The sequence below is a fragment of the Nannospalax galili genome, unplaced genomic scaffold (assembly GCF_000622305.1).
Source record: "Nannospalax galili isolate Female #2095 unplaced genomic scaffold, S.galili_v1.0 scaffold577, whole genome shotgun sequence".
Lineage (NCBI taxonomy): Eukaryota > Metazoa > Chordata > Mammalia > Rodentia > Spalacidae > Nannospalax > Nannospalax galili.
Window position 1 is genome coordinate 1,293,739 of NW_008340387.1, and position 12,075 is coordinate 1,305,813.

Below are 12,075 nucleotides of genomic sequence, written 5' to 3' on the forward strand. Positions count from 1 at the left end.
TCCTGTCTTAAAAAGAGAAAAAGAGAGAGAGAGAGAGAGAGAGAGAGAGAGAGAGAGAGAGAGAGAGAGAGGAGAGAAGCTTCTCTTAGATCCTCTTATTTACTCGCTCCCCATTTATTAATGAAAAACATTAATCTATGAAGCTGAGAGATGTCTCAGCGGTTAAAAGCACTGACTGCTCTTCTAGAGGACCCGAGTTCAATTCTCAGCACCCACATGGTGGCTGACAACTGTCTGTCACTCCAGTTCCAGGGGATACAGTGCCTTTTCTGACTTCCTCGGGCATTGCATCACACAAGTGCACCCTATGTATATGCAGGCAATACACTCATACACACAAAATAAAAGTAAAAATAAAATATTTTTTAAAATACTTAATATATGCCAAGTGCTGTGTGAGGAATGTACATAGACCCTCAAGGAGCTCTAGGCTAATAGGGGACTTTGGTATTTAAGCACATAACAACAGCACATGGACAAATGCAGACCAAGTATAGAGGTAGCATAAAAGGTAGACAGTAGAGAAAAATGTGGAGAGCTTCCTACATGAACAGAAATTTATACTGTAAATAAAAGATGAAAATGTTTCCTGTAGAAACACAGCTAAATAATCTAAAGGGAATCTTTAGATTATTAAGGGAAGGAATAACAGATAATGAGCTGATGCAGGGAAAGACAGAGGAAAACAGTTTGTAAGATTGGAAGGTTCATTTCCATTTAAAGAAATAAACAAAGTACGAAATAATAGCATAGAATTAAGATCATCATACCTTTTCTTCTTTCTGCTTTTATCAGTCCAATTTATGAAAGATTTAGATTATGATATTGAATCTAACAAAAATGCATTAAGTTCTATTTCTGCAGAAGACCAAAATCATGTACATAGATCCAGAAATGTTAACTAAGTATCTACAATATGCACAACTTTGGATTGATAACTGAGTAGAATAAAGTATGATTCCATTCATAATTATGTTTGTTTCATGGGTATATTAAATGCTAGGAATAAAGAACTGAAAAGGGAAGTTACCTGGCATAGGTAGCAAACTTTTCCCCATCCATTTTAACAGAGGAAACCTCGGACTTTGCTGAGCCCACCACCCACCTCACCAACAACCAGCACCCCTGAACCGGATACCAGCACTGTTCCCCAAGATGCTGCAACCATCCCCAGTTCAGCCATGCAGGCCCCCACAGGTAAGAGCAGAGGATGGGACTAGCTGCAGTAAGCCCCAGGGCCCAGTACCTGCATTTCCCCTTGTCTTTTACCACTAACCAGCTCCCTGTGCATTTGTAAACCTAAGTAGAATATTATTTTAATGTTTTATCTTTGGGCATTTGAAACAGTCTCAGAAAAACTTTCATTTTGTCAGAATAATTAAAGAAACTGGAGTAACTGTTCTGTGAACTCAAGTCTGGGGCACTGGGGCCAGTTGGGGGGAACAGGGAAGCACTCGGAGCTCAATGGCCCCATTTAGATTAAGATTAATACTCATCTTGCCTAGTTGGGGATGTTCCCCTCTTAATGAGCCCCCCCACACTTCAGAACTCTTATCATTCCAGCAATACTACCACCATTCAAATTCAGAATATCTGAAAACCTCTGGTTAAATGAATTGACTTTGGAGAGCAAAATCTGGTGGCTAACAAGGATGTATTATTCAACCTGTGTGTATGTGGTGTGTGTGTGTGTGTGTGTGTGTGTGTGTGTGTGTGTGTCTCAAGAGTCATGCATATCAGTCCCCATTTTATACAATATCTATAAAGGTAGCTCTAAAAGAACTATATCTTTAAAGGATATGCATTGCTTTCTAGTGGGGGTGATCTTAATACTCATTCTGTATGTGTGAATACAAATGTGTATTTGTATGAAAACTTAATCTGTACCTACCATCTTCCTCATGGATGTTTAAGAAATTACAGTGCTCTTCATGGAATGAGTTAAATATGTCTCTGTGCAAACCCTAAAATGTTAGAGATAGAAGGGATGCCCAGCCATAGTTTCCTTTGCAGATTGCCTCAAGATGCAGAGTCTACTCAGGGTCCTACCACATGACTTCTCCATACATATCATTTGCTCCTATCTTTATCCCATTAGTGGATTTGCTTACTCTAAGAGTATCATTAGGGGCTAGAGAGATGTCGCAGTGGTTAAGAGCACTGGCTGCTCTTCCAGAGGACCGGGGTTTTGTTCCCAGCACCCACATAGCAGCTAACAACTACCTGTAACTCCAGTTCCAGGGGATCGATGCCTTCTTCTGACCACCATGGACATTGCACCACACAGGTGTACTTACATGCATGCAGTCAATACACTCATATGCATAAAAATAAAATAAAATATTTTTAAAAGAGCATCATTAGATTAATGAGCCAATAGCCTTTGTCCTTGAACTGAATGAGGACCAATGAGCACGTGAGTTAAAAACACTGATTACATCTTCCAGCTTCATGGAAACATTCCCCTAGATGCCCGTTTATCTACTTAGTCTTTCCAATACCACACTACTGGATACCACCTAGGTAAAAAGGTACCATTTCACTAGTCCCTAGAGGACATACAGCAGTAGCTTCATGACTGTGCTTCTGTTCTTTTTAACTCATGCTTAAAAGCACTGTGTTCACGTTCCTCATTTGGCCTGAATCTAATAGCCCAGGGAAAATAGGAGCTTACTTTGTGCATCCCTGTGTCCTTCTTGTGTCAGGCTAACATAGTCTTTTGTGTGTGTGTGTGTGTATTGCTTACATGTAAGTCAGTATATCCATGTCGTGCAATGCCCATGAGGTCAGAAGAAGGCGTTGAATCCCTTGGAACTAGAGTTACAGATGGTTATTGGCCTCCATGTGGGTGCTGGGAATGGAATCCAGATCCTCTGTAAGATCAGCCAGTGTTCTTAACGACTGAGCCATCTCTCCACACCCACCCACCCCAACCCCCCATGTACTTTCAATTAAGAACTGAAACTCTTCAAAATGCAAATGGACTGAACCTGAATGGATGATCACTTCAGTTCTTCTTAGATCTTAGCATATGGTACTCAAAAAGGGACTACTGGACTAAATGAGGACTGGATGCAACAAAAATCTCTCATTCATGAATGTTTAATATGAATCAATTATAACCCTGAAATTTTTATACATGGATGTGCTTGCAGAAGAGTCAGGTTTGCGTCCCTGCACCCACATAGCAGCTGACAACCGGCCATAACTTCAGTTCCAGGGAATCCTCTGCCCTCTTCTGTCCTCCACTGGCACTGCACAACATGGGTGAACATACATACATACAGGCAATACACTTATACACATAAAAATAAAAATAATAAAGTATTTTTGAAGTCAGTTCCAAGTCCCTAGTGATTTGAGTAGTTATGAGCCTGTGGTGTCCCTGCCTTGGGCAGTCAGAGCACCCAAAATAAGGGTTTTATGATATTTCGTCCATGTGTATATCATTGTACTTTGCTCATATTTGCCCATCACCTTCTTCTCTTACTCTTCCTTCTCTTACCCATGCTCCCCCATCTAACTTACTCTTTTATTTGCTTCCATATTTCTGAATATTATAGTCCCTGCCTTACTCCCTTGTGGCAGGGTCTCTCATTGAGCCTGGAGCTAGATTGTGGCCAGCAAGACCCAGTGAGCATCTTGTCCCCACCTCCTACAGCTCTACAGTTACAGGCATGCATACAGCCACACACAGCTTTTAATGTGGGTTCTAGGGATTTGAACTTGAGTCTTTATACTTGCACAGCAAGTGCTTATACCCACCAGCCATCTCCCCAGCCCTCCAGCCTCTCTTTTTGGTAGATTCCCAGTTTGATTTTCTTCCTATCTTTGTTTTCCTATAAATATTTCTTAGATTTGCACCCTTAGTTTTGTGTGAAATCTGTTATTTTTTGAAGTCTTTTCTTATCCCCAGTATTCTGAAATTTCATCTTAGATGTATTTTTGCTTGCCATACTGGAGCATTCTTATTCCATGAAATTTCCTTAAATTCTCTCATTACTTATTCTGGCATACCTATTATTCAGATGCTGGACTCTTAGACTGGCCCTCTAATATATCCTTCTTCATTCTTTTTTGTATATTTTTACTGAATTTTTGTGTATATCACGCACAACACCTTAATCATCTTTATACCCCCTTCCTCATCAGCACCCTCCCATAACCCTCCCCCCACCACTGGATTTCATGAATTCTGTCATTTATGTTAAGGCCTATCAAATCAAGTTACTGTCCCCCGACGTCTTCCCTTAGTGCAAGGTCATCCACTGGGGTCTCATCAGCCTGTCTATAGTCACTCTCTTAAAGAAGATCAGCTCTTCCTCACCCAGCAGTAATCAGCTGCCCAATAGTTCTTCAACTAGGATTGGAGCCTGTTACTCATTTCCACAATTCTATGCCAGGTAGCATGCACAAGACCCATGCAAACTCAAGCAGACAAAATCTCTCTTTGTTCTTATTCTTTGTGTCTTGTTGAACTTTCTTAGAGTTTTATTCTATATCTCCCAAACTTCATATTGAATTTTTGTTTCTGCCATCTTACTTTTAAAATTATAGTTAATCATTACTCTAGTGGCATTTCCCAAACTATGTTAATAGAAAATACTTGCCCTTCAAAATGCTGTGCAGAAAAGAATTTTATGTACATTTAGGGAACTTAGCCATATATGTTTACCCTACTCTGTGCTTGAACATTTATATATGACCAAAAGCCCCTTTTTTGTTTTATGAGGGTGTGTGTGTGTGTGCACACATGTGGGAAGGTGCACATGCACCCGTGTGTATGTGGAGGCCAGAGGATAGCCTCAGATGTCATTCCTCAGCGTCTATTCACCCTTTTTTAAAGACAATCGCTCTCTAGCCTGGAACTCAACGAGTAGGCTAGCCAGGGACCACCTGTGGGATTACAGACATTCACTACCACACACAACTTTTTTTTAACATAGATTCTGGGGGTTGAACTAAAGTTCTCATGTTGTAAGGCAGGTACTTTACTGACTGAGCCATCTCCTCAGCCCTATTTCCTGAAAAGAAAAATTGTTTTGACAATACTAGGAATTGAACCTTGGGCCTCATGCATGTAAGCTAAAGTGATCTATGAGCTACAGCCCTAACCCCTGTGAATTCTGGGTAGACTTTTTAGAGAAATTTTAGGTTCATAGGAAATTTGAATTAAAAGTGCAGAGATTTCTTCTATATTCCTGTCCCAACCTAAGCAAAGACTTCCTCATCCCTCATCACAGTGCTTCATTATTACAGTTGGTTAACTTACTTGACACATCACTATCACCCAAAATTCATGGTTTATATATGGTTCTCTCTCTCTTTTTTTTTTTGTCTTTTTTTTGTTGTCTTTTTTTTTTTTTTTTTTTTTTTTTTTTTTTTTTTTTTTTGTCTTTTTTTTTGTTGTCTTTTTTTTTTTTGTCTTTTTCAGACAGGATCTCCCTGTGGCTCCAGCTGGCCTGGAACTTGCTATGTAGACCAGGCTGGCCTCAAACTCACAGAGATCTGTCTGCCTCTGCCTCCCAAGTGCTGGGATTAAAGGTGTGCACCACCACACCCGGCTGGCTCACTGCTGGCTTTGACAAATGTATAATGACATATCAGCCAAAGCAAAATAGTTTCACTGCCCTAAAAATCCTTGATGGTCTTCCTCCATCTCTTTAACCCCTAGCAACAAATTTATCTTTTTTCTGTGTCCATAGTTTTACACTTTCTAAAATGTTATACAATAGGAATCATTTAGTATTATGTAACCTTTTCGGATTGGCTTTTTTCACTTAGTAATGTATGTTTAAGTTTCCTCCATGGTTATTTTGTGTGTGGGAAAGAGGGATCCTAGATATCAAACCCATGTGGCAAGTACTCTACCACTAACCTATACCTCCAACCCTCTTCCACGTCTTTTTATGACTTAATAGCTCATTCTTTTTATGTTAGCATTTATTAATTATACCTCGTGGGTTTCATTATGACGTTTCCATACATGGATGTATTTTGATCATATTCACCTCCTGATACCCCCTCTGGTCACCTCTCCCTGAATCCTATTAATCTCCTTTATCTTCCCAGTACTCTTTTCTACTGTTATGTCTTCCATGTATTTTTTTAAATGTCTCAGTTTCATTAGGGTTGCTTATGGGAGTGTGGGCAACTTACCAGTGACTACATAACTGAAAAAAAAAATGTCTTGCTAGGTGTGGTGGCACGTGCCTTTAATCCCAGCACTTGGGAGGCATAGGGAGGCGGACCTCTGTGAGTTCAAGTCCAGCCTGGTCTCTAGGCCAGCTGGGGCTACAAGGAGACTCTGTCTCAAAAAGACAACAACAACAAAAAAATTGTCTCTCCCTCCTCCACAACCAGTAACTGCCTATAGATCCTCAGGAATGAGTGGAACCTCATGAGGCCCTCCCTACCCTATGACAGATGTTGACAGTCCCACTTTTATGCAGCTCTTGTGTGGTAATCACACCTGCTGTAAGTTCAGAACCAGAAGACAGTATTCCACAACATTCCACTCCACTCTTTCCTCCAGCTCTTCTGCCTCTTGTTCCATGATGTCCCCTAAACCTTGGAGGGAGTAGTATTGATGTCTGATTTATGGCTGAGTGTTCAACTGTCACTTGTCCATTCTTTTATTTTTTAATTTTATTTATTTTTATGGTATGAGTATATTGCCTGCATGTGTGTAAGTGCACCTATGCTGTGCAATGCCCACAGAGGTCAGAAGAGGGTGTCGGATCCCCTGAAGTTACAGACAGTTGTTAGCTACCATGTGGGCACTGGGACTTGAACCCAGGTCTTCTGAGAGAGCAGTCAGTGCTCTTAACCACTGAGCCATCTCTTCAGCCCCCTTATTAATTCTTTTAAACACTGAAGAATAATAATATCCCATTGTCTAGATATACCATAGTTTATATATCCATTCACTTACTGAAAGACCTTTGTCAATTATGTCATTTATCAATTAAGCTTCTATAAACATCTTAAGTTCAGATTGTTTTATGCATATATGCTTTCAAGTCCTTTGGGTAAATACCAAGGAGAGTAAATACTGGACTGAATAATGAAGTATGTTTAGTTTTATAAGAAATTGCCAGACTGTCTTCTAATTTAGCTATACTATTTTGCATTTTACCAGCAATGATTGATAGCTCCTACTACTCCCCAGTCTCATCAGTACTTTCTGTTTTGTTTTGTTTTTGTTTTGTTAAGACAGGGTCTCCCTGTAGACCCAGCTGGCCTGGAATCCACTATGTAGAATACGCTGACCTCAATCTCACAGAGATCCGCTTGCCTCTGCCTCCTAAGTGCTGGGATTAAAGGCAGGAGCTACCATATCTGATGTCACTCCGTATTGTTTTTATTCTGAATTTTGACCATTCTACTTGGATATATTGGTATCTCATTGTTTTAATCTTAATTTCTCTAGGGACGTGTAATGTTGAGTTCATCTGCTATCTGTAGGTCTTCTCTGTAGAGATGTCTATTAAGATCCTTAGACCAATTTTTAATCATTTTAAGAGAAATAATTCTTAATTTATTGAGTTCTAAGAGTTCTTTGTAAGCCTTAAATAATAATTCTTTATTAGATATGTCTTTAAAAATATTTTCTTCCAAGCTGTAGCTTTTCTTGACATTCTATTGCTAGTTTCTTTAATTTTAATGAAGTCCAGCTTATTAATTATGTCATAAGTTTTGCTCTTTATGTTGTATCTAAAAGGTTATTTCCAAACCCAAGATCATCTAGATTTTCTCCAGTGTTGTCTTCTAGGAGTCTTTTTAAGTTTTGCATTTTACATTTAGATCTATTATCCATTTTTGCTTCATTTTTAAAGAATGTAAAGTCTGTGTCTAGGTATTTTGTTGAGTTTGGGTTGGGGAGGAGTTGATGTGACAACCCAGTAGTTCCAAGACAATTTACTGAAAAGATTGCTTCCTCCTTGTACTGCCTTTACTCCTTTGTTAAAAAATGAGCTGCCTACACTCCTGTGAGTTTATTTCTGGGCTCTATATTCTTTTCTATTGATCTGTTTGTCTGTCCACCTGCCAATACTATACTGTCATGGTTGCAGTGGCTAGATACTAAGTTTGGGGGCCATGTAGTTTCAGCCCCACAACTTTATTCTCCTTTAATATTGTATTAGTTATTCTTGGTCTTTTGCACCCATGAAAAACTCAAATTCCATTTGTTGATATTCACAAAATAATTTTCTGAAGTTATTTTATGAATATATGTGTGCACCATATGCATTCAGGTGCCCTCAGAGGCCAGAGAGGGTATTGAATCTGCTAGAACTAGAGTTAGAGGCAGTTGGGAGCTACCACATGGGTGCTGGAAACTGAGCCCAGGTCTTCTGCAAGAGCAGTCAGTGCTTCTTACCCTACTTTCTGGGATTTTGATTGGGATTATATAAGATCTCTAGATCACACTGAAAAGAACTAATTTCTCGGTAGTGTGGACTCTTACTATGCATGACCATGGGCTAGTTCTCCATTTATTTAGTTCTTCCATTTATTTTTTCAGAATAATGTAATTTTACTCAAAATCTGATATATATTTTATTAGGTTTATACCTAAATATTTCTCCTTTTGGTGTTATTGTATCTTTGTTATATATTTGGTGATATTGTATTTTTAGTTTCAAATATTGCTAATATAGAGAAAGATGATTAATTTTTAAAATATTAACTTTATATTCTGTAGCCTTTTATAATTTCTTATTAGTTCCAGGTTGTTTTAGTTTGTTTGCTAACTTGCTTTTTTTAGTCAATGTTTTCAAATTCTCTGTATAGACAATCATATTATCTATGATCAAAGAAAGTTTGTTTTCTTCTTAATATATACTTTTATTCCTTTTCATATCAAACTCTGTTATCTAGAATTTCCAGTATGATGTGGGGAAGGAACAATGAGAGGCTATCTTTGCTTTGTTTCTGATCTTAGGAGAAAGTCTTCTAGTTTCTCAAAATTAAATATGATGTCAGCTGTAGGAGTGCTATAGAAGTTATTTATCAAGTTGAGGAAGTTTTCTTATTTCTGGTTTTCTGAGAGTTTTTTTATTATGAATGACTGTTGGATATTGTCAAATACTTTTTCTGAATATATTAATTTGTGTTTTTTCTTATTTAGCCTGTACATGATATTTTTAAAATTTTTGAGACAAAGCCTTCCTGTATAACCCAGGATGGCCTGGAACTCAGTATGTATCCTAGGCTGGCTGGCCTCCTGAGTGCTGGTGTTATAGATATGAGCCACCATCCCCACCTTACATTAATTGATTTTTTTAATGTTCGGCCAACCTTCAATAGTTGATATAAATCCTACTTGGTTATGTTGTATAATTCTATACAGTGTATGATTAGATTTACTAATATTTTGTTGAAGATTTTGGCATCTACATTCATGAGAGATGTTGGTCCATAATTTTCTTTTATTGTTATGTCTTTGGTTTGGATATTAAAATAATACTGGCCTTATAAACAAGTTGATGAGCATTCCTTATACTTCTGTCTTCTAAAAAGAGATTGTATAGAATTGGTGTTCCTTAACTGTTAAATGGGCCTGGTACTTTCTCTTTGGGGTGAGAGTAGTAAGTACTGATTCAGATTGTTTAATAGATACATGCCTGTTCCTACCTACTTCTTTGCCCAGACTGGCCCTGAACTCCTAGGCTCAAATGATTGTCCTAACTTGGCCTCCTAAGAAGCTAAGATTACGAGCTTGTACCTGCACTCAGCTTTGTATTTTTCTTCTGACTGGGTTTCATCAGATTGTCTTTCTAAAAATTGCTCCATCCATCTAGGTTAACAAATTTGTGGACAACTTTGTTCATAGTATTCTTATCCCTTTAATGACTATATGATGTGCAGTAACGTCTCCTTTATCACTTCTGATAGGAATAATCTGTGCCGTCTCTTGTTTCTTATTTTATCTTCTTATAGAACCAACTTTTTATTTCACTGGGGGCTTTTTCTAGTGATTATCTTTTTCAGTTTCATTAATTTAGCCTTTAATTTTTATTATTTGATCTTCTGTTTACTCTGGATTTAACTTTCTTTTTCCAGTTTCTTCAGGTTTAAGCTTGTATTATTGGTTTTAGGTTTTTCTTCTTTCCTAAATCTGTGTTTATTGCTACATGTTTCCCTCTAAAGACTGCTAGTATTGTATCACACGGATTTTTAAGATATTTTCTCATTTTGATTTAGTTCAAAATATTTTTTTAATTTCTCATAGAAGTATGTTGTTTAATCATCACATATTTGGGGGGGGTTCCACTTATCTTAATTCTATCATGCCCTGAGAGAGAACACTGATTTCTGTTTTAAATTTGTTCAGGAGTGTTTTATGGCCCAGAATGTTGTCTGTCTCAGTGACCAATCCATATAAACCCGAGCTGCTGTTGGATAAAATTGCTGTTAGATAACAATGCCAGATAGGAGATACCTTCTTTTGAGTTGTTGGCCAGGGTGGCCAAAGAGACTCCCAGATAGAACTGGGAACCCAGCATAGAACTGGGAAAATGAACAGCAGACCCCAATCTTATCTAAAGGAATATTGACCAACGGATTGCTGCTAGATGTGGAACAGCTGACCCTCCTAAAAGAAAGCCGTCTAGATAGGCTGACTAGATTCACCAGATGGACAAGTAGTGGGGAATGGCTGGGGGTGCCAACAACACAGCAGACAGTACCAGGGATAACAGAGTATAAGGGCTCTAGTGTGGGGAGGGAGGCTATGGGAGGGTGCCATCTGGGAAGTGGGTGTATAGTTGAATAAGATGGTTTGGGATACACACACCAAAAAAAATCAACAAATTTTTAAAAATGAATTATTTTAAAAAATTGCCATTAGATGTCAATTCATAGCTAGTTGGTTGATGGTAATGTTGAGTTCAGTTATGTCCTTGCAGATTTTTTTTGCCTCATAGATCTTCTAATAGAGGGATGTAGACATCTCCAACTACAATAATGTATTCATTTATTTCTCCTTCTAGTTCTATCAAGTTTTTTACATTTATTTATTTGGGAGTGGCATGTACCATGGTGCATATGTGGAGGTCAGAAGGCAACTTACAGGAAATCTGATCTCTTCTTCCACCATATGGGTTCTAGGTATCAAACTCAGGTCATCAGGCCTTGACGGCCAGTGCCAGAGCCATCTCATTGGCCCAAATTTAACCAGGTTTTGCCAAATATTTTGACACTCTGGTGTTAGGTGCATACCTGTTAAGGATGAATATGCCTTTTGGAGACATATTTCTTTATCATTAATGTAATACCTCTGTTTCTCTGATGATTTTTCCTTGCTCTGAGGTCTGTTTTATCTATAATTAATATGACTACTGCTGTTTTCTTTCTTTTTGTATGTGTGGTATATGTGCCTATGTATGTACACGTGTGTATGTAGGTACTTGCCCCTGTGTGTACACATGTGGAAGCCAGAGGAGGACATCAGTTGTCTATCTTATTCCTTTGAGACAGAGTCTCTCACTGAACCTGGAAATAGGCTGGTGATCATTGAGTTCCAGTGATGCCCCTGTCTCCAGCCCCCATAGTACTAGAGTTACAGGAGCTTATATAGCCACACAGCATTTTTCACATGGATGGTGGGAATTTGAACTCAGGGTTCTAATGCTTGCACAGCAAGTGTTCTTATCTTCTGAGTCGTCTCCCCAGCCTCTACTTCTGTTTTCTGTAGATTGGTGTTATAGTGTTATAGGTGCGAGACAACATGCCCGGGTATGCTGTTTAGTTTAATTGTTTACTTGACACAACCTAGAATCACCTGGGAAGAGTTCAGTTGAGGAATTACCTAGATCAGATTGGTCTGTTGGGGCTTGTATTAATTGCCTTCACTGGTGGAAGACCTACCCTGAATGTGAGCAGCACCATTCCACAGACTGGACCCTGAACTGTGGAAGAGTGGAGACGGTGAGCTGAGTAGCAAGCAAGCAGCATCTCTGGGTTTATTTCTCTCTCTGCTCTTGACTGTGAATGTGATATGACTAGTGCTTGAGTTCCTGCCTTGACTTCCCCTCAATGATGACCTGGAATTATAAGCTGAAAAAAAAA

The 12,075-nt window shown here is 38.6% G+C and overlaps 1 protein-coding gene across 5 annotated transcripts in view; it reads left to right on the plus strand.

Moving 5' to 3' along the window:
- The window catches only part of Scmh1 (Scm polycomb group protein homolog 1), a 165,810-nt gene that overhangs the window by 123,942 nt on the left and 29,793 nt on the right, over positions 1–12,075 (plus strand). For 4 of the 5 annotated variants that reach the window (XM_008835423.3, XM_029564641.1, XM_029564639.1 and 1 more), the window contains one exon: positions 1,071–1,197. The exons of the other annotated variant lie outside the window; for it this stretch is intronic. In XM_008835423.3, coding sequence (XP_008833645.1) covers positions 1,071–1,197 — 127 coding nt within the window. The remainder of the gene's footprint in view (positions 1–1,070; positions 1,198–12,075) is intronic. 5 annotated transcript variants of the gene reach the window in all.